The sequence below is a fragment of the Gopherus flavomarginatus genome, chromosome 6 (assembly GCF_025201925.1).
Source record: "Gopherus flavomarginatus isolate rGopFla2 chromosome 6, rGopFla2.mat.asm, whole genome shotgun sequence".
Taxonomy (NCBI): Eukaryota; Metazoa; Chordata; order Testudines; family Testudinidae; genus Gopherus; species Gopherus flavomarginatus.
In genome coordinates, this window is record NC_066622.1 from 123,725,219 (window position 1) to 123,742,841 (window position 17,623).

A 17,623-nucleotide genomic window follows, 5' to 3' on the forward strand; every position below is an offset into this window, starting at 1 on the left:
GGGCGTCCTTTCCCCAATCTCCCCACACTCACCGGCAGTGCCAGAAGCAGAGCATCACAGCTGGGGGCTAGTGGAGTGTAGCAGGCTGGTGCCGAACTGCTCCACGCCACTGCCAGTGAGTGCCTGTCGGGGGGCTGCCGGTGTGGTTAGGGCAGTCAGGGAACAGCGAGCAGGGGGGTTGGGTAGGGGGTGGAGTCCTGGGGGTGATTAGGGACAGGAGTCTCTGGAGGGGGTGCTCAGGGGACAAGGAGCAAGGGGGCCAAAGCAAGTTCAATGATATGTGGTCTTGCTATAGCGCGGTAAGATTTTTTTTAAGCTCCGGAGGACTGCATTATATCGGGGTAGAGGTGTATGATTGCAGTCCTTTTCTTAGTCAGAATTGAGCATTGACCCTAGGTTTCACTAAAATGAAAACTTAACTTTAAACACTCCAATAATTTTTTCTCATAAATTGTGCCCTGTGCACCTGGTAGAGCATCAGGTTGACACTGTCTGTTTCAAATAACTTGCCGTTTTAATACTGCTGTGTTCACTGCAGCAGAAGCCAGAGTATAAAGGGTTAGTCTTAACTTTTATTTATTTTTAAATGGCAAAAGGGATGAGGCTGGCTGGAGAAGAGGACCAGCTGAGGAAGTTTCCAGCTGGAGAGATTCAAGTCGTCGAGACGAATGGGATAGAGGTGGTCGTGACACGAGAGATGACCGGGGTGGTCGTGACCTGAGAGATCGGCGTGGTGATGATAGAGATAGAAGAGGACCTCTAATCAGAACAGACCGTGAAGAAAGTATGTTTGTTTCCCCATACCAGTTGAAATATTTGTCGCTGGAGATCATTTAGGGTATGTCTACACTACCCGCCGGATTGATGGACAGCGATCGATCCAGCGGGGATTGATTTATCGTGTCTAGTCTAGACGCAATAAATGGACCCCCGAGCCCTCTCCCATTGACTCCTGTACTCCAGCGCCGTGAGAGGCGCAGGCAGAGACGACTGGGGAGCGGCAGCAGTCGATTCACCGTGGTGAAGAAACCACAGTAAGTCAATCTAAGTACATCAACTTCAGCTACATTATTCACGTAGCTGAAGTTGTGTAACTTAGATCGATTCCTCCCCCCCAGTATAGACCAGGGCTTACATTAATGGCCCCTTTACATCGCTCTGGTAATGTAAAAGGACCTTAAAGTGGAGTCAATTACATATATACCCATTTAAAGTCTCTTTTACCGTCATTCCCTACTGTCGGAATGGTATAAAGGGAAGGGACCCTGGTGTAAGTGCGAATCTGGCTCTGAATTTTTTTTTTTATAATTTTTATCCCAGTAGATTCTTGTCATTTGGGATACAGATCAGAAATGAAAGAATGAGACTATTAAAAATATCACTAGGAGAGCTGGGTGAAATGTTTTGGGGCAAATAGTTTATTCACCAAAACATGCACCGTTGGCTGGTCTGAGGCTATTCATGAATTTGACCCGATCATGTTGGGCAGGGAAAAGTTTTCAGGCCAGCAAACTGTCTGTCAGTCCATCCCACTTTACAATCTTTAGCCCTGTGGTTAGGGCATTTGCCTGGGATGCAGGAGACCCAGGTTTAAATCCCCATTCTGGAGCAGAGACTTGTCTCCACCACTGCACCCATGGGAGCACCCTAATCATGTTACAAACTGGGTGGGTTGCTCTTCATCTTTCCTATTGAAGCAATTCCATTTTGTAGAAAAACTGAAATATTAATTGAGCCAGAGAGAAGTTGGAGATGTGGATTCAAATCATCTCTCTGCCTGATTTAGAGGAGGGATTTGCATCCACATCTGACTCACCACGTGAGTACATGCCCTCATTACACCCACAGTGCATGTGCTTTAGTCCCATTTGCTTCAATCCAGAATAGGGATGCTGCCCTGAAACTGGTCCTCACTGATAAAAATGGTGCAGAAAATGCAGCACAAGACCTCTTGACAAGTGAAAGGAGGAGGAACTGGTTTTCAGCGCTGAGATTCTTTTTTTTTACTACGTTAAGTTTGGTATTTGCAAGTGTTTTCCATTTAGCTTCCACATTATTGTAAAACTGATTATGTTCTTCAACTTCTTATCTCTACTGTGAAATAAGTAGTTGTTCTTCGAGTGATTGCTCATATCCATTCCAGTTAGGTGTGCGCGCTCGTCGGAAGATTTTTACCCTAGCAACTCTGGTGGGTCGGCAGGTCGCGCGCTGGATATATACCCCTGCCGACCCGACCGCTCCTCAGTTCCTTCTTACCGCCCATGTCGGTCGTTGGAACAGTGGAGCACGGCTTAGCTGTCCTCCACTTCCCTAGCTTCTCTTTGTTCATTTGATCTCTTGTTGTATATAGTTGACTTAGTCTATAGTGTAATTAGTTTTATAGTTATTAGTTAGTTGTTGTATATAGTTTAGCGGGGCTTGGGCTTTAGCTCTTCCCGGTGCCCAGGTCCATGCCCGGTTCACCAGGGTTTAAACCATGCTCGGCCTGTAAAAAGCCGATGCCCACGAGCGATCCCCACGCCTCTTGCCTAAAGTTCCTCGGGGAATCGCACATTTCCGACAAGTGCTGCCTTTGCAAGGCCTTTAAGCCGCGGACTAAAAAGGAGAGGGACTTTCGCTTGAAGACTCTCCTTATGGAGGCAGCCCTTAACCCTCTGTCCTTGGCACCGAGCGCTGACAGCGCTCCTCCGGCACCGGACTGCTCCGGTTTTGCCAAGACACCTCGGCACCGGCCTTCTCCAGCACAGGGAGCTGACCGAAGGCCCTCAGCTTCCTCCACACCTTCGACGCAGGCTCGTTCGGATCGCCCGGCATCTACTCCTGCTGTGGGACCGACGACAGTGGTACCGTCGACTCCGGTCCTGGAGAGCTCCCTGGTGAGACCTGTGGTCGAGCTGACGGTCCCCTCCACGCCGGAGACATTCTCCTTGGCCAGGGACCTTATTGCAATGACTGAGTCTGCCCTGCCTCAACCGCCGGTGCGGGTTCTGCATTCTAGAGGAAAGCCTGCCGCTATGAGGCCTCCTTCGCTAGAATCGACGAGCCGGCACCGATCTCGATCCAGGTCCCAGCACCTCTCAAGGTCTCATGGATGGTCCCGGTCTCGACGCCACTCGCAGTCCTGGCACCGCTCACCGAGGCAGTACCGGTCGTACTCGCGGCACAGATCCACCTCTCGGTACCACTCCAGCTCTAGACACCGTTCCCGGCACTGAGACTCTTGCAGCCGGTCCCACCGCAGGCGTTCGAGATCCAGGTCGACCTCCTGGCACCGCGCTGGTTGCAGGTCCCAGTCTCGGTGCCGATATGATTCCTGGTACCCATCCCCGGCAGCAAGGGACTCATACCAGCCTCATTCGGCTCCTCCATGGCCGTCCTGACACCCGTCCGTGTCTTCTCAAGCGGATAGTGCATACGCCCCAGACACCGACGTGCCTGTTGCCCTGTTCCATGAGCCCCAGCCTCAAGATCATGGACCGCAGCAGTGGGGATTCTGGATGCCTTGGGCGTACCATCAGGCCCAAGGCCCTCACCCAGGTCCATCGCGCTCAACCTCCTCAGAACACAGGGTGCCGAAGGCCACGATTACCCGTCCTCCTCCTCCTCCTCCTCTTCCTCCTATGGAGGAAAGGTTGACCCAGCCTCAGGACTCAGAGCTCCCCAAGGAGACAGACACGATCCACTAGGCAGAGCCCTCATCAGACCTGCTCGTTCCAGGTCTCTCCTCTTCATCCTCCCCTGACGAGGCTGTAGCTGGGACCTCATCTGCCAGCCCTCCAATTGACCTCAGGGCCCACCAGGACGTCCTCAGGCGTGTTGCACAGAACATGAACTTGCAGGCCGAGGAGGTCCCGGAGGTACAAGACACAGTGGTGGACATATTGTCATCAGATGCCCCCACTAGAGTGGCCCTCCCATTCATTAAGACCATACAAGCCAATGCCACTACGATCTGGTAGTCTCCAGCGTCTGTTCTGCCCGCTGCGCGAGGGGTAGAGCGCAAATACATGGTGCCCTCCAAGGGTTATGAATATCTGTATGTCCACCCTCCTCCTTGCTCCCTCGTCATCCAGTCGGTTAACGAGAGGGAGTGCCATGGCCAGCAGGCCCCAGCCCCTAAATCAAAGGACACGAGGCGCATGGACTTGCTTGGGCGAAAAGTCTGCTCTACGGAGGCCCTCCAACTCTGCATGTCCAATCAGCAAGCCCTCCTTAGCCGCTATAGCTACAACACCTGGGCGGCAGTGGACAAATTTAAGGAGTTGCTTCCACAGGACACACGACAGGAGTTCTCGGCGATCTTCGATGAAGGGAATAAGGTCGCAAGAACTTCCCTCCAGGCTTCCCTGGATGCCGCGGACTCAGCCGCCAGGACTCTGGCCTCTGGCGTGACTATGCGCCGTATCTCGTGGCTGCAGGTCTCCGGCCTCCCCCCGGAGCTCCAGCACACTATTCTGGACCTTCCATTTGAGGGCCAAGGGCTGTTTTTGGATAAAACTGACCCTAGGCTGCAGAGCCTAAAAGACAACAGGGTCATTATGCGCTCATTAGGGATGCACACGCCGGTAACTCAGCACAGGCCCATCTGACCCCAACAGCACCGCCCTTACCCTCAACCCTGGCAGAGACAAGACTTCGCCAGATGGCGAGGCAGAAACGGTCGCCAAAGGCAGTCGGGCAGCCAAGGGGGCCAGAACCAGAGCTCTTCCAAGCATTCCTCCGGGCCCAAACCTTCCTTTTGAAGGTGTGCCCGAGGGCGTTGTACCAGTTTCTTTAAAGGATCCATCCCCTCCTTTTTCCAACCGTCTTTCCTTTTTCCTCCCTGCGTGGTGCCAGCTAACATCAGACCGTTGGGTCTTACGCACGTTGGAACTTGGATACCACCTCCAATTGATTTCAAACCCCCCCCTTCCACGCCCCTCCCTCGTCCCTCTTCAGGGACCCCTCTCACGAGCAACTCCTCCTACAGGAGGTGCAAATGCTCCTCGCCAAAGGAGCCATAGAGGAGGTACCGGAGCACGAGCGGGGCAATGGCTTTTTTTCCCACTACTTCCTAATCCCCAAGGCAAAGGGAGGTCTCAGACCTATCCTCGATCTGCGGGAACTCAACAGATACATGATAAAGTTGAAGTTCCGTATGGTATCCCTGGGGACCATTATCCCATCCCTGGAGACTGGTATGCTGCCCTTGACATGCAAGATGCCTACTTCCACATAGCCATCTTCCCACCTCACAGAAGGTTCCTCCGGTTCGTGGTCAACTGACAACATTTCCAGTTCGCGGTCCTCCCGTTCGGCCTCTCTACAGCCCCAAGAGTATTCACCAAATATGTGTCTGTAGTCGCCGCCCACCTTTGCCGCAGTCGGATACACGTGTTTCCGTATCTAGACGACTGGCTTATCCGCGGGACCTCCGAGACGCGAGTCCTCAGTCACGTCCGCATTGTCAAGAACCTTTTCCTACATCTAGGTTTAATGATCAATGTGGAAAAATCGACTCTAATCCCCACTCAGAGGATAGAATTTATTGGTGCCACCCTGGACTCCATTCTTGCCAAAGCCTGTCTACCTCTGTCACGGTTCCAGACTATGTCGGCCATCATCCGGAGGCTGCACGCGGCGCCGTTAACTTCGGTATGCACTTGCCTCGCTGTCTTGGGCCACATGGCAGCCTGCACGTTCCTAACGAACTACGCAAGACTGCGCCTACGGCCCCTCCAGTCCTGGCTCAACTCACAATACCGTACAGCCAGGGATCCTATGGACATGGTCGTCACCATTTCCCCGACTGTCCTAGACTCCTTCGAGTGGTGGCTGGATCCCTCCGTGGTGTGTGCGGGGCTCCCATTCCATCCGCCCCAACCCTCGGCGTTCCTAACAATGGACGCATCATCCCTGGGTTGGGGGGCTCACCTCGGGCACCTACGCACCCAAGGCCTTTGGTCGTCTCACAAGCTGGCCCTCCACATCAACGTCCAGGAGCTGAGAGCAGTCCGCCTCGCTTGTCAGATGTTCTGACAACACCTACAGGGCCGTTGTGTGTCAGTATTCACCGACAACACAACGGCCATTCATTATATAAACAAGCAGGGCGGCACGAGATCTTCACCCGTGTCAAGAGACCTTACGACTCTGGGGCTTCTGCATGGCCCATTCTATACACCTCATCGCGTCCTTTCTCCCAGGAGTTCGGAACACGCTGGCGGATCGCCTCAGCAGATCCTTCCTTTCCCACGAATGGTCCCTTCGCCGGGACGTTGCTCTTTCGCTCTTCTGGAAGTGGGGGTTTCCCCGGATGGACCTCTTAGCATCTCACGGGAACAGGAAATGCCAGACGTTCTGCTCCTTTCAAGGCCCCGCACCAGGTTCAGTGGCGGACGCCTTCCTTGTACCGTGGACAACGCACCTGCTTTACACCTTTCTACCATTTCCGCTCGTCCACAAGGTTCTACTGAAAGTACGCAGGGACAAGGCCCACTTGATCATGATAGCTCCGGCGTGGCCTCAGCAGCACTGGTACACCATGTTGCTAGACCCATCCATAGCCGACCCTATCCCCCTGCCTCTTCACCTGGACCTGATCACCCAGGACCATGGCATGCTCCTTCACCCGGACCTTCAGTCGCTCCACCTCACGGCATGGCTCCTGCGTGGCTGACCCAGTCTGAGCTGCATTGCTCTACCCCAGTGCAACAGGTGCTCCTGGGTAGCAGGAAGCCTTCCACTAGAGTGACATATTTGGCCAAGTGGAAGCGTTTCGCGTGCTGGTGCGTGGAGCGGGACTTCCTTCCCACTGAGGTCTCCATTTCCAACATTTTGGATTACCTCTGGTTCCTCAAACAATAGGGCCTGGAGGTATCATCTCTGAGGGTCCATTTGGCGGCCATCTCTACCTTCCACCCAGGGGAGGATGGCTGCTCGGTGTTGTCTCAGCCAATGGTGTCTAGATTCCTTAAGGGCCTGGAGCGCCTCTACCCCCAAGTACGCCGCCCTGCCCCTACATGGGACCTTATCCTGGTTCTTGCCAGACTCATGTCCCCTCCATTCGAACCGTTAGCAACTTGCTCCCTCCTCTACCTCTCCTGGAAAACAGCTTTCCCGGTGGCCATCACATCCGCGAGACAGGTCTCGGAGCTTCGGGCCTTCATGGTAGATCCTTCATATACTGTGTTCCACAGGGACAAAGGTGCAGTTGTGACCGCATCCAGCCTTTCTCCCCAAAGTGGTATCAGCCTTCTATGTTAACCAGGAGATCTTCCTACCTGTCTTCTTCCCAAAACCACATTCGTCTCGCAGGGAGCAGCAGCTACACTCCCTAGATGTCCGCAGAGCGCTCGCTTTTTATATCGAGCGAACTAAGCCATTCTGCAGAACCCCCCAACTCTTTGTTGCAGTGGTTGAGCGTATCAAGGGGCTACCCGTCTCCTCGCAGCGGATTTCCTCCTGGGTAATGTCGTGCATCCGTGCCTGTTATGACTTGGCTCACGTCCCCTCGGGCCACGTGACCGCGCACTCCACCAGGGCTTCAGGCCTCATCGGCTGCTTTCCTCGCTCACGTGCCCATTCATGAAATCTGTCGTGCAGCGATCTGGTCCTCGGTCCACACCTTTGCCTCCCACTATGCCCTGGTTCAGCAGTCCAGGGATGACGCAGCCTTCGGCTCCGCCATGTTGCACTCTGTGACATCTCACTCTGACCCCACCACCTAGGTAAGGCTTGGGAATCACCTAACTGGAATGGATATGAGCAATCACTCGAAGAAGAAAAGACGGTTACTCACCTTTGTAACTGTTGTTCTTCGAGATGTGTTGCTCATATCCATTCCACACCCGCCCTCCTTCCCCGCTGTTGGAGTAGCCGGCAAGAAGGAACTGAGGAGCGGTCGGGTTGGCAGGGGTATATATCCAGCACCATGGCGGCGCCACTCCAGGGGGCGACCTGCCGACCCACCGGAGTTGCTAGGGTAAAAATCTTCCGATGAGCGTGCACGCACGGCACGCACACCTAACTGGAATGGATATGAGCAACACATCTCGAAGAACAACAGTTACAAAGGTGAGCAACCATCTTTTTCCTATACCGTTTAGCATTCCAGAGCACTCTTATGTGCAGGATGAGGTGTTAATAACCCAGTGAAACTTCTGTTACTTTTAACTTTGCCAACAAGCTGATAGAATTTGCAGGGGTTTTTGAGACAGGGCATACCTAAAACTTTCTCTCCATTTACATACAATTTGGGGGTTTTTAGGATTCATTTTGTTATGAAACTCAACTGTTTTCTAGCTAGATATTTTAAGTTCTCAACGTTTGATACTTATGGGCTAATCATTTGTGTATTAGCTCCATAAACAGTGAATTTATTATAATGTACATTAGACAGAGCTCTAGCCAGATAAAGGCTAGTTCTGAGCAACTAAGAAATAATGGGTTACTATTGGCAGGCTTTCATTACAGTATTGTAAAATAAAACCATGGGCTCTGAACATGGGTGTCACCACCATCTTGCTGTATTGTTACATGGGAGCAGTGGTTCCAGTATGGCAAACTTTGAGAACCACTGAATTAAACTGTCAGTGCTGGGCTGGTTGATTTAAACTCTTGTAAGGGACTGTAATAATACAAAAAAAAGTGGTTTCTAATGATCTTGCATGTTTCTAGCGAGTTCATGGCGGCGTGGTGACGACAGAAAAGAAGAACGTGGGGAAGAACGTGAAACTATCCGGCGAGCGGCTCCGGCTCCGGCTCCGGCTCCTACTCCTGTTCCTGTTCCTGTTGCTGCTCCCGCTGCCCCTGCTCCTCCTATTTCAAAAGACAGGGAGAGGGAGGCAGAGAGCGAGAAGGGCTCCTGGAGAACAGAAAAAGAACGAGAATCTCTTCGTCGCACTAAACATGAAACAGATGAAGATGGATGGACCACTGTACGACGTTAATTCAGAAACTAAACAGTTTAAACAGGTGTTTTAGGGTTGATTTGATCAAATCCACAGATTATTATATTTGTGCTTTATAAACATTCGGAATTGGTATTCTTTGACAAATGTTTTGAGAACATGAAAGCATGAGCCTGTATTACTTACTCATATATAGATTGATCATGCACAAAACTAGCAGCAGAAGGTTGGAAATTGAATGCCTGTTTCTGAAATGACAAATGTTGCATATTTCACAGATCACTTGTTGCTGAAATAAAAATGAACTCTGTAGCTATCTTGAGCAACACTTATATTTCAAACTAAAACAAACTGACCTTTTTTAAAAATATATAATTCTTAATTTGGAATGGGGTATGATTTATTTCACAGAACATGTAGTTGAAAACAAATCTCACAGAAAATGGTCACATTATTGAAAAGATGGAGCTGGATTAATTTCCATAATTGGCCGAGATGAACTATAAAACCCCTTCCCCTGCTGAGGTATTTTTGAGGGCAAGAGGTTTTTGTGAGGTATTTTATCATCTGAATTCAGTAAGTTGTTTAAATTTAAATAAATTACAATAAACATCCAGAACATTAGCTACACTGGGATATTTTCTATGATTTTACTTGAATGCATATGAAACCATTTTGCAATCATTCTAATAAGGAATATTGCTGCAGTGTGAAACAACAAAACATTGTTAAGACTTTAGACCTCAAGCGTTATGGTCCACATACTGCTGAGTATTTTGTTTTGCCAACAGCATAACTGCTTTTTCCATTACTGGATAATTCATGCCTTTCAAGCATTTATAAATATTGTCATTTAAAATGTGTGGTTTTGGAGGAATTGTTCAGATTTTTTCCCCCAACTTTGTCTTCAGGGTAAATGGTTTCCTTTTCAACAAGTGCTTTGTAGTAATGGCTGTGTTGACTGACTTCAATTTTGGGGTGTAGTAACAATGTTAATCATTAACTATCTGGTCTTATTGAAGCCAACACAGAACATGCTGCTGTGTCTCTCTTCAATGGTAAATAAACAACTTATAGAATTAGCTTCTACTGTGTACTGACTTTTTAATTAACATTACTGATGTATTTTTATACAAAAAAGGCAAGCTGCATAACTTACTCCTTTCCACCATACCTACCCTTTTCTGTCCCAAATGAAAGAGAAAGTAACTTTCCTCTTGTATGGTGTTCTGACTAGGAAATGTGATGATTCATTTATGACAAACATGAACTTAAGTTGTTATGCTCCTTCTGTTGTTGCTTCACCTCCACAGGGATCTTCCTTTGAGGGTTGGATGGGTGTGTCTTTGGAGGAGTCAGCTCTTCTCCTTGCTTGGCATAGCAATTGTTGCAAAGCAATACCCGGGACTACCTCTGTATCCTCTGTGAGAGATGGAACTAGACAATAGGACCCAAGTCTCTCAGTGATAACATAGTACACTACCCACCAGTACTCACTGGACAGTCTTTTGATACTTGCAGTTGTCCCTAAAGTGCACTCAGTCTGAAAAATTACTATACAAACCAATTTTTCTTTTTTTTCCTAAGTAGAACTATACTTATTTGGGGTACGTGATGTGTATAGTCATGATTCTCTTTTCTAACATTCTGCCACTATGGAATCCTTCCCTTGCAGCAGACATCAATTCCAGAATCTGAAGTTTACATTTAAAAAAAAACAAACAATTTGAGCCCTTGTGACAACTTTCAGAACATGAATAAAGTACACACAGACATGTCTTCAGGTCTGCACACAACCTAAAGGAGTCAGAGATGTGATCTGCTCCCATTCATCTTAGTGGCCTGGTAACTCTGAAACTGAAAGATGGCAACTTAAATTGTAACGTTTACTGATCATTTTAGTAGAAATATCCTCTGATGTGCCTGCTATGCCTCCCCAGGTGCCAAAAGCCACAAATGACCAGCTCCAGTTGCTGAAACCTCCTCCCCAACAGCTGATGATGCAACTATGCATTAATACATAATTGAATATTTAAAAAAAACCTCTGATCAAGTTAATGCAAATTAAAAGCTACTGTACTGATTGACTTTAATAACCCTCCTTTTTGTAAATTATCCATCAGTTGTACTGCTAGAGTGTAGGTTCAGCTTGCTCATTTTTAGGGGTGTACAATATTTGTTCTATAGTTGCAGTTCACTGTTAAATTACTCCCTTTGCATCTTAATTTGTGTAATGAGAGGGTAGAGAGGAGAGGCTATCAATTATTTTTTTAATTCTGATTATTTCCCATGTCTGTTGCCTATTAATATCAATACATGAACTGCTAGCTATGTGTTCATTAAGTCCTGCTGTAGTTTGAATCATCTTGGATTTGCAAGTTAGTTACATAGATTTAATGTCACCAAAGAAGGTATCAACTAGAGGAACATTGTGAAGTAATAATAAATTGGAGATATACTTATCTCCTAGAACTGGAAAGGACCTTGGAAGGTCATAGAGTCCAGCCCCCTGCCTTCACTAGCAGGACCAAGTACTGATTTTTGCTGCAGATCCCCAAGTTGCCCCCCTAAAGGATTGAACTTGCAACCCTGAACTCTGCAGGCCAATGCTCAAACCACTGAGCTATCCCTTCCCCCCTGTGCTGCATATACATATTTTCTGATGAGTCTGGTGGACCATCTAGCCTGCAGGGAGAAGGCTATCACTTTGTTTACTCTGCTTTTCACTTCAATTGGAAACTAGGCTACCTTTGTAGTAATGGAATGCTTGGGTTGTAGATACTGTAAAACATTCCCCTACATCTAGACAAGATTTACCATTGTATTAAAAAGTATGGCTAAATTATGTGAACTTTTAAAACAAAAAGCTCAAATTTAAGCTTAATTTGAATTACACTTAAGTAATGCACTGCTACTACACAGCTGAGTCATCCTGTTGTAATATACTTGGCTGTACAAGCATCCCTGTAAAATGTTACTGGGGTGTTATGGCTGTCAGGCTAGCTCACTATTCACCTTATATGAATCCCTCTGTGACATGAGCCATCTTGAGATTTAAATGAAGTTCCATTTACTAGGTTGTGTGCCAAAATTGCTTCTGTACCCCCCACCCCACATTACTTCTAGAAGATAAAGGAAGCAATTCTTAAGAGACAAGCTCTTTGCTTGACCCTCCTGTGATTCCTAGAGTTTAATTACTATTTATTCAGGTAATTTAAGAAACCTAAATAAAACCATTTGCTAAAGGAAATACTGATAAGTTACAACAACATTCATTGGGCATGAGGGTTGTAAGAACAATAAGGAGACACCCTGTTTTCAAACATGAGAATTCATTCTTCCTATAGAATAAAGCCTGCATCTTAAATTCTAGGTTTGGATGAAGACAATCTAGTGGAATAAACTTTTGCACTAGAGAATTTTTTTTTTTATTAAAGTTTCCCAGCCTCATTAGTGACCAGAGGATGGTGCTTGGAAATACTGTAAGTGGTCAAGGTGAGAAAAATACTTTTTTGGAACACACTTAAGTGAGATTTTAGAAGTTTAGTCTTAAAACTGAACTACAGCTTTTTTTAAATATAAAATTAGTTTTAAAGGGAGTCATTCTACAGCAGCTGAAGTAATATTAGTGCTCATAAGAGGAAATATCCTTGTTGTTAAGGTCAAAGGTTTACATGTCTTAACTGATCTTTCCAGAGTTGGTTTCTTGGAGCTCAGCTCTTCTGGGTCAATTTATTAAACCACAGTTTAATCTCACCTGGCAGCTCCCTAATTACTATGGCAAGCTAGTACATGTGGTGGGTTCTTCAAGCAACTCTGGCCCCTTCAACTGCCAGGCTTGTGTGTTGCAGGATGAATAAAGTGTCAAGAACTGGTATGTAAGTGTAACAGTGGTTAGATCACAGTCAACTGATTTTTCTCTTAGAGCAGGAGGAATTTGTGAAGCAACGGCTCCATGAAGAGGGAGGTTATTCTGATCCCTTGGAAGATTCCAGTCATGCTAACAATTGTTGGCATAAAGCAGCATGTTCTACATACCCCACCATATCATGCTAGCACCCTGCAGGCACCTCTGCCTACACATTTGACAGCACTGTCCTAAATTCTCTTTATGGGGGAATGTGTAAAACCAAGAACACCTTGCATGTGGTCTTTTTGCTCCCTTTAACGTTTACAGCAGGGCAATGGGTAACTTGCACTAAACTTGATAGATAAAACATTGCTGAAGGAAATACTGTTAAATTACAACATCCATTGGGCATGTAGATAGTAAGGACACATCCAGTTCTCAGACATGAGAGACTTCATTCTTCCTATAGCATGAAGACAGCAGCTTAAATTCTAGCATTTGATGCAGTGTATCTAAACTTACTGTACATTAAGTGTATTGACACTTTCCACATGAAATGTTAATACCTAAATTTAAATAGACATTGAAAAGCTGGGTACTCCAGATATTCCAGTAAAACTGCCATGGACAAGTTTGTACACTGGCCTATCAATTTAGACTAGCACGTAGCCCATTAGAGAGGGCATTCTCCTGGTCATGTTTGCTATTGTAAATCAAGTTTTTGCATTACAACTCAGTTTGCTAAATTCTCACCTACATATGAATGCAAATATTCAGACCAATGAGAGTTCTACTGGGGAGGTGCTCTTACAAAGATCACCTGTGAAATCCCACAGAAAACAAGCAGTTTGGAGGGTCTAAGTATAGCTCAGAGATAGGTAAATAGGGATGTAACTATGAGCCAAAGCACAATACATAATGAATAGCCAGAGCAAGAAAAGTATGAACAGCATATTGTTAAGTTGCATTGATTTTAAATTTTATACTTAGAGAGTCTCCCTTTAACAAAACAAACCTAACACTAGGTTTGGGGTTAAGTGAAGAATTAGCAGACTACACTACTCTCCCTTTAGAGACAAGTAGTAGCTTGATCACTGCTGAGTTTCCTAGCTTTTAGGAATTTTAGAAAGTTGTTCATATGTACTGAGTACTTCAGACCATAAATATTTTTACGTAACTGTCCTGATAGCATCTGGTCATACAAGATGGTATGCAGCATTAAAATAATCCTATATACAATCCAGCTGCAACTGTTAAATTAGCCACATACACATGTAATTTGAATGCAGTTATGCTCTGCAATACTCTGGAGTATCATCAACTGTCTACCTATATAAGAGAAATGAAGTGTGCACAGTATATTACTAAAAGAAGAGAGGGATTCACTGCATGGAACATTAGTAAGTCTTTCCCCTATTCTTTTAGACTGTAAGTAGTGAAGGGGAAAAATGCTCTGCTTGGTGGAATCTAAATTTGCTACGCTGAGAAAATCTACTCAGGATGGAAGTTTAAACTTGAACCTTTTGGATCATGTTGTCCAAACCTGTTACATAATGTGACTAAGAATACAGTACATGAGTCAGAATATAGTTTGGCCTTGCTCTATAGAGAAGAACTATTTTCTAGCTGAGGCCTCCATTGTAAAAAACAGTACCTCAGCACAGCCTGAGGTAGTTTCAAAGAAGTCTTGCACAGAGAAAGCAGCAGGGGGCATATTCTCATTTGTTTTATACATGATTTCTTGCAAGAGCCTTCAAGCAGCTTTTGCATTAGAAAACCAAACTAGGGCTCTTTCCTCCATCCACATTAAAAGGCACTTTGTTTTCTTCGCAGTAGAAGAGCATGGTAGGTAGCTATTAAAATCCACATTATAAGTCAGAGGAAGGCAACAAGAACTTCCCACTAATTATGCATTAGACAGGGATGCAATGCATTGCAGCTGCTATAAAATGGCCCAACAAACCCAAGACTGTTGAGTGATAATCTATAAATAGCTACAGAGTAGCAAAACAACCTGGAAAACAGGGTTGTCCATTGTTTAAAATACCTTGTTGTACATTACCACCTTGTAGTAGGTCTAGGGGCACATATGGGGGGAAAGAAGAGAGAACAGGCTTAAGTCAAATTTGTGATGCCTTTACTTCACTCCATAAAACAAAAATTCAAACTTAAACAGCACCATTGCCACCTGTTGTCAGTATGGGGCTTTACAATCTCGACAGCGTTTATTTTTGGTTAGGGGGTGGGAGGGAGGGAAAGGGAATTTCGAGGAATAAAAAAGTTAATTTCTAGACTAATGGAAGGGGAAAAAGAAAAAGTAAAACAAGAACCCTAGATCAATACAAAAGAACTTGTGAACACTTGCGCTCCCCCAACACTAAAAAATGTCATATGATCATTCCTGATCTCAAAATCCCCACAGACATCAGTAACAATTCATACTACCTACTGACAACCAACGTTGTTTTGTTAGACAGTGCAAACACACAATCACAGAGCAGCCAAATACAGCATAATTCCCCTCCCTACCCTGTCGAGCTCACCCTTAAAACATAAAATTTAAAAACATCAATTCTTCATTTGGCTAGGATACTGCAAAAACAGAAATTCATTTGCTTAGCAGTACAGAGGCCTTTCCTTCAGAGATCCTGTAAAATATTTTTTTTTAAAATGCATTCTCTCCAATAAACCAACATAAGCATCCCCATGGGAGCTCCCTGCCATTCAATTTCATCGTCTCCCCCTTTTAAAAATTATATATATATATTCTACAATAAACAAATACAGTGCATCTAAACTGCATATTTATAATTATATAGTTAACTTCAAAGCCCAGCTTCCCTGGATACTAAGTATACAAACTAGAAACTATCATTATAGTACAGAAGCCAAGGAGCTTTTTACATTCTAGTCTCCCACGTTGAATATATTAATGTGTTAAAGAGAACAAAACGCAATCCGCTTTAAGACACTCTTAAAAAAACTGGGAAGGTTGTTTTTTTTGTGGGCCACACAAAAAAATTGCAGTCGGGTCACTTGCTACCGAAGCGGCCTTAGTCAAAAGGGAAAAAAACAAACCCAAACAACCCAAGAAATCCATCGCCAACCAAACCAGCGGTCCCGAGGCGGGGAGGCTGCAGCCCCCTAGCGGAGTTTCTTGCCCAAGGCGGTCCTGGCGCTCCGGAGCTGCTGCTTGGCGGCACCGGCCTGCATTTTGGAGAGGGGGCAGTACTTGATGGTGTGGGCATTGTCCCCACTGGCCCCGCACAGGGGGCACGTGTATCTCCGCAGCACGGGGCACAAGACCCGGCCGTCGGGTCCCTTGAGGATGTGAGTGGTGTAGAGGGCGACGGCTTCTTTGTTATTCCTGCAGAAGACGCAGACCTGCAGCTCCGGCTTGAGCAGCCGGGAGCCGGGCTTCGGGGGCGCGGGGAGCCGCCCGCCGCCCCACGCGTGAGGGGAGCGGTCCCGCGGCAGGTGAGCCGGGGAGCAGTCGAAGACCAGCGCGGCGGGGCTGGCGCGGCCGGAGAAGGGGCTGAAGTCGGCGAACCGCTCCTCCAGGAAGCTCTCGCCGTGGTGGTGGTGGCCGCACAGGTCGAAGTCGTGCAAGTGCAACGCGCCTTCGAAATACGGGGTCCCCGCGTCTTCCTCCTCCTCGTCCTCCTCCTCCTCGTCCTCCTCCGGGGCCGGCTGCACGGCGGCGGCCACCACCACGGAGGGGGGCTCGGTCCCGAAGCCCTTCTCCTCGCCCACGGCCTTGGTGATCAGCGTGGCCAGCCCCAGATAGTCATTCCACGAGTTAAACGCGTTCCCGTAGGCGGGGTGGCTCTTGGCCCCGTAGCGGGCGCCCTGCAGGAACTCCACGGGCTGGTGCGGCTCCAGCTTGCCGGGGGGGAACGTCTCCATCGGAGGCTCCACGCCACGGGGCCGCGGGGGGGACCCGAGTCCCAGCCGCCGCCTCCTGCGCGCTGCAGCCGCGACTCCGGGGCTCGCCCCGCACGCACCCAGCCGAACCCGCCGGCAAGCAACGCAGCTCTGCGCGGCGGCGGCAGCTTCGCTCGCTGGCCGCGGCTGCTCTAGCTACATCGGGGGAGGGGAGAGAGGAGGAGACTCAGCCCAGGGGCCTCGGCAATTGGCCACCAGCCAAAGCACCCCCCTCCCCGCCCGGCTCCACCGCTCGGGCCGCCGATTGGTTGATGAATTAAGCTGCGTTCTGTCTCCTGCAGCTGTGTGTGCACGGGCGGGGCCGCCTCTCGCCTTTGATTCGGAGCAGGTGAGAGGCCTCCAGCCCCCTGCTACGGTGTCTTGGGGAATGTGCGCACACAGACGCTGCGTCACACGGGGTAGCTGGGGATGGGCGCAGCCTTTCTCCACCAGCGGCAGCTGGGCATTACGATGTGCAAAAAGCAACATCTTGGTGCCACGTTGTGGCTGGAGCTCAGAGCTAGGACGTTGCACTAGGTATCGCCCTTCCTACATAAAGGTGGCTGGGGTGTTTTTCTGTAGTTCACTGCCTCTGCATTGCATGTAAGATGGATGCAGTGATACTGGCCTACTTCAAAGGGGTGAGACTCAATGAAGCCCTGAGCCTGCAGAACTGTGCTGCCTGAGGGGACTCTAATACCCACGCTGAGCCCTCTTGATGTCAGTGAGGTTCTAAGCAGGTATCAGGGTCCTCTTGCATGGAAAAGTTTGCAGGAGCAGGGCCATAATTAACATTTGCAAAACACTTGCTGGTTTTCAGATATAAAAAGCCTGTAGTGAAATGCTAAGTAGCACTATATACAAAACCAGGGGCGGCTCCAGGCACCAGCATGCCAAGCACGTGCCTGGGGCAGAAAGCCATGGGGGGGGTGCTTTGCCAGTCACCGCGAGGGCAGCC

At 47.9% G+C, this 17,623-nt stretch overlaps 2 protein-coding genes across 3 annotated transcripts in view; one reads left to right on the top strand and one right to left on the bottom strand.

Moving 5' to 3' along the window:
- Positions 1–9,973, top strand: part of EIF3A (eukaryotic translation initiation factor 3 subunit A) — a 56,186-nt gene extending 46,213 nt beyond the window's left edge. For both annotated transcript variants that reach the window (XM_050958925.1, XM_050958926.1), the window contains 2 exons: positions 597–784; positions 8,659–9,973. In XM_050958925.1, the coding sequence (XP_050814882.1) occupies positions 597–784; positions 8,659–8,930 (460 nt within the window). In that variant the 3' untranslated portion in view covers positions 8,931–9,973. The remainder of the gene's footprint in view (positions 1–596; positions 785–8,658) is intronic.
- Positions 9,974–14,861: 4,888 nt separating this feature from the next.
- Positions 14,862–17,039, bottom strand: NANOS1 (nanos C2HC-type zinc finger 1). Its single transcript, XM_050959061.1, has one exon. The coding sequence runs from the start codon at positions 16,645–16,647 to the stop codon at positions 15,886–15,888; it is 762 nt and encodes a 253-aa protein (XP_050815018.1). The 5' UTR covers positions 16,648–17,039; the 3' UTR covers positions 14,862–15,885.
- Positions 17,040–17,623: the final 584 nt, after the last annotated feature.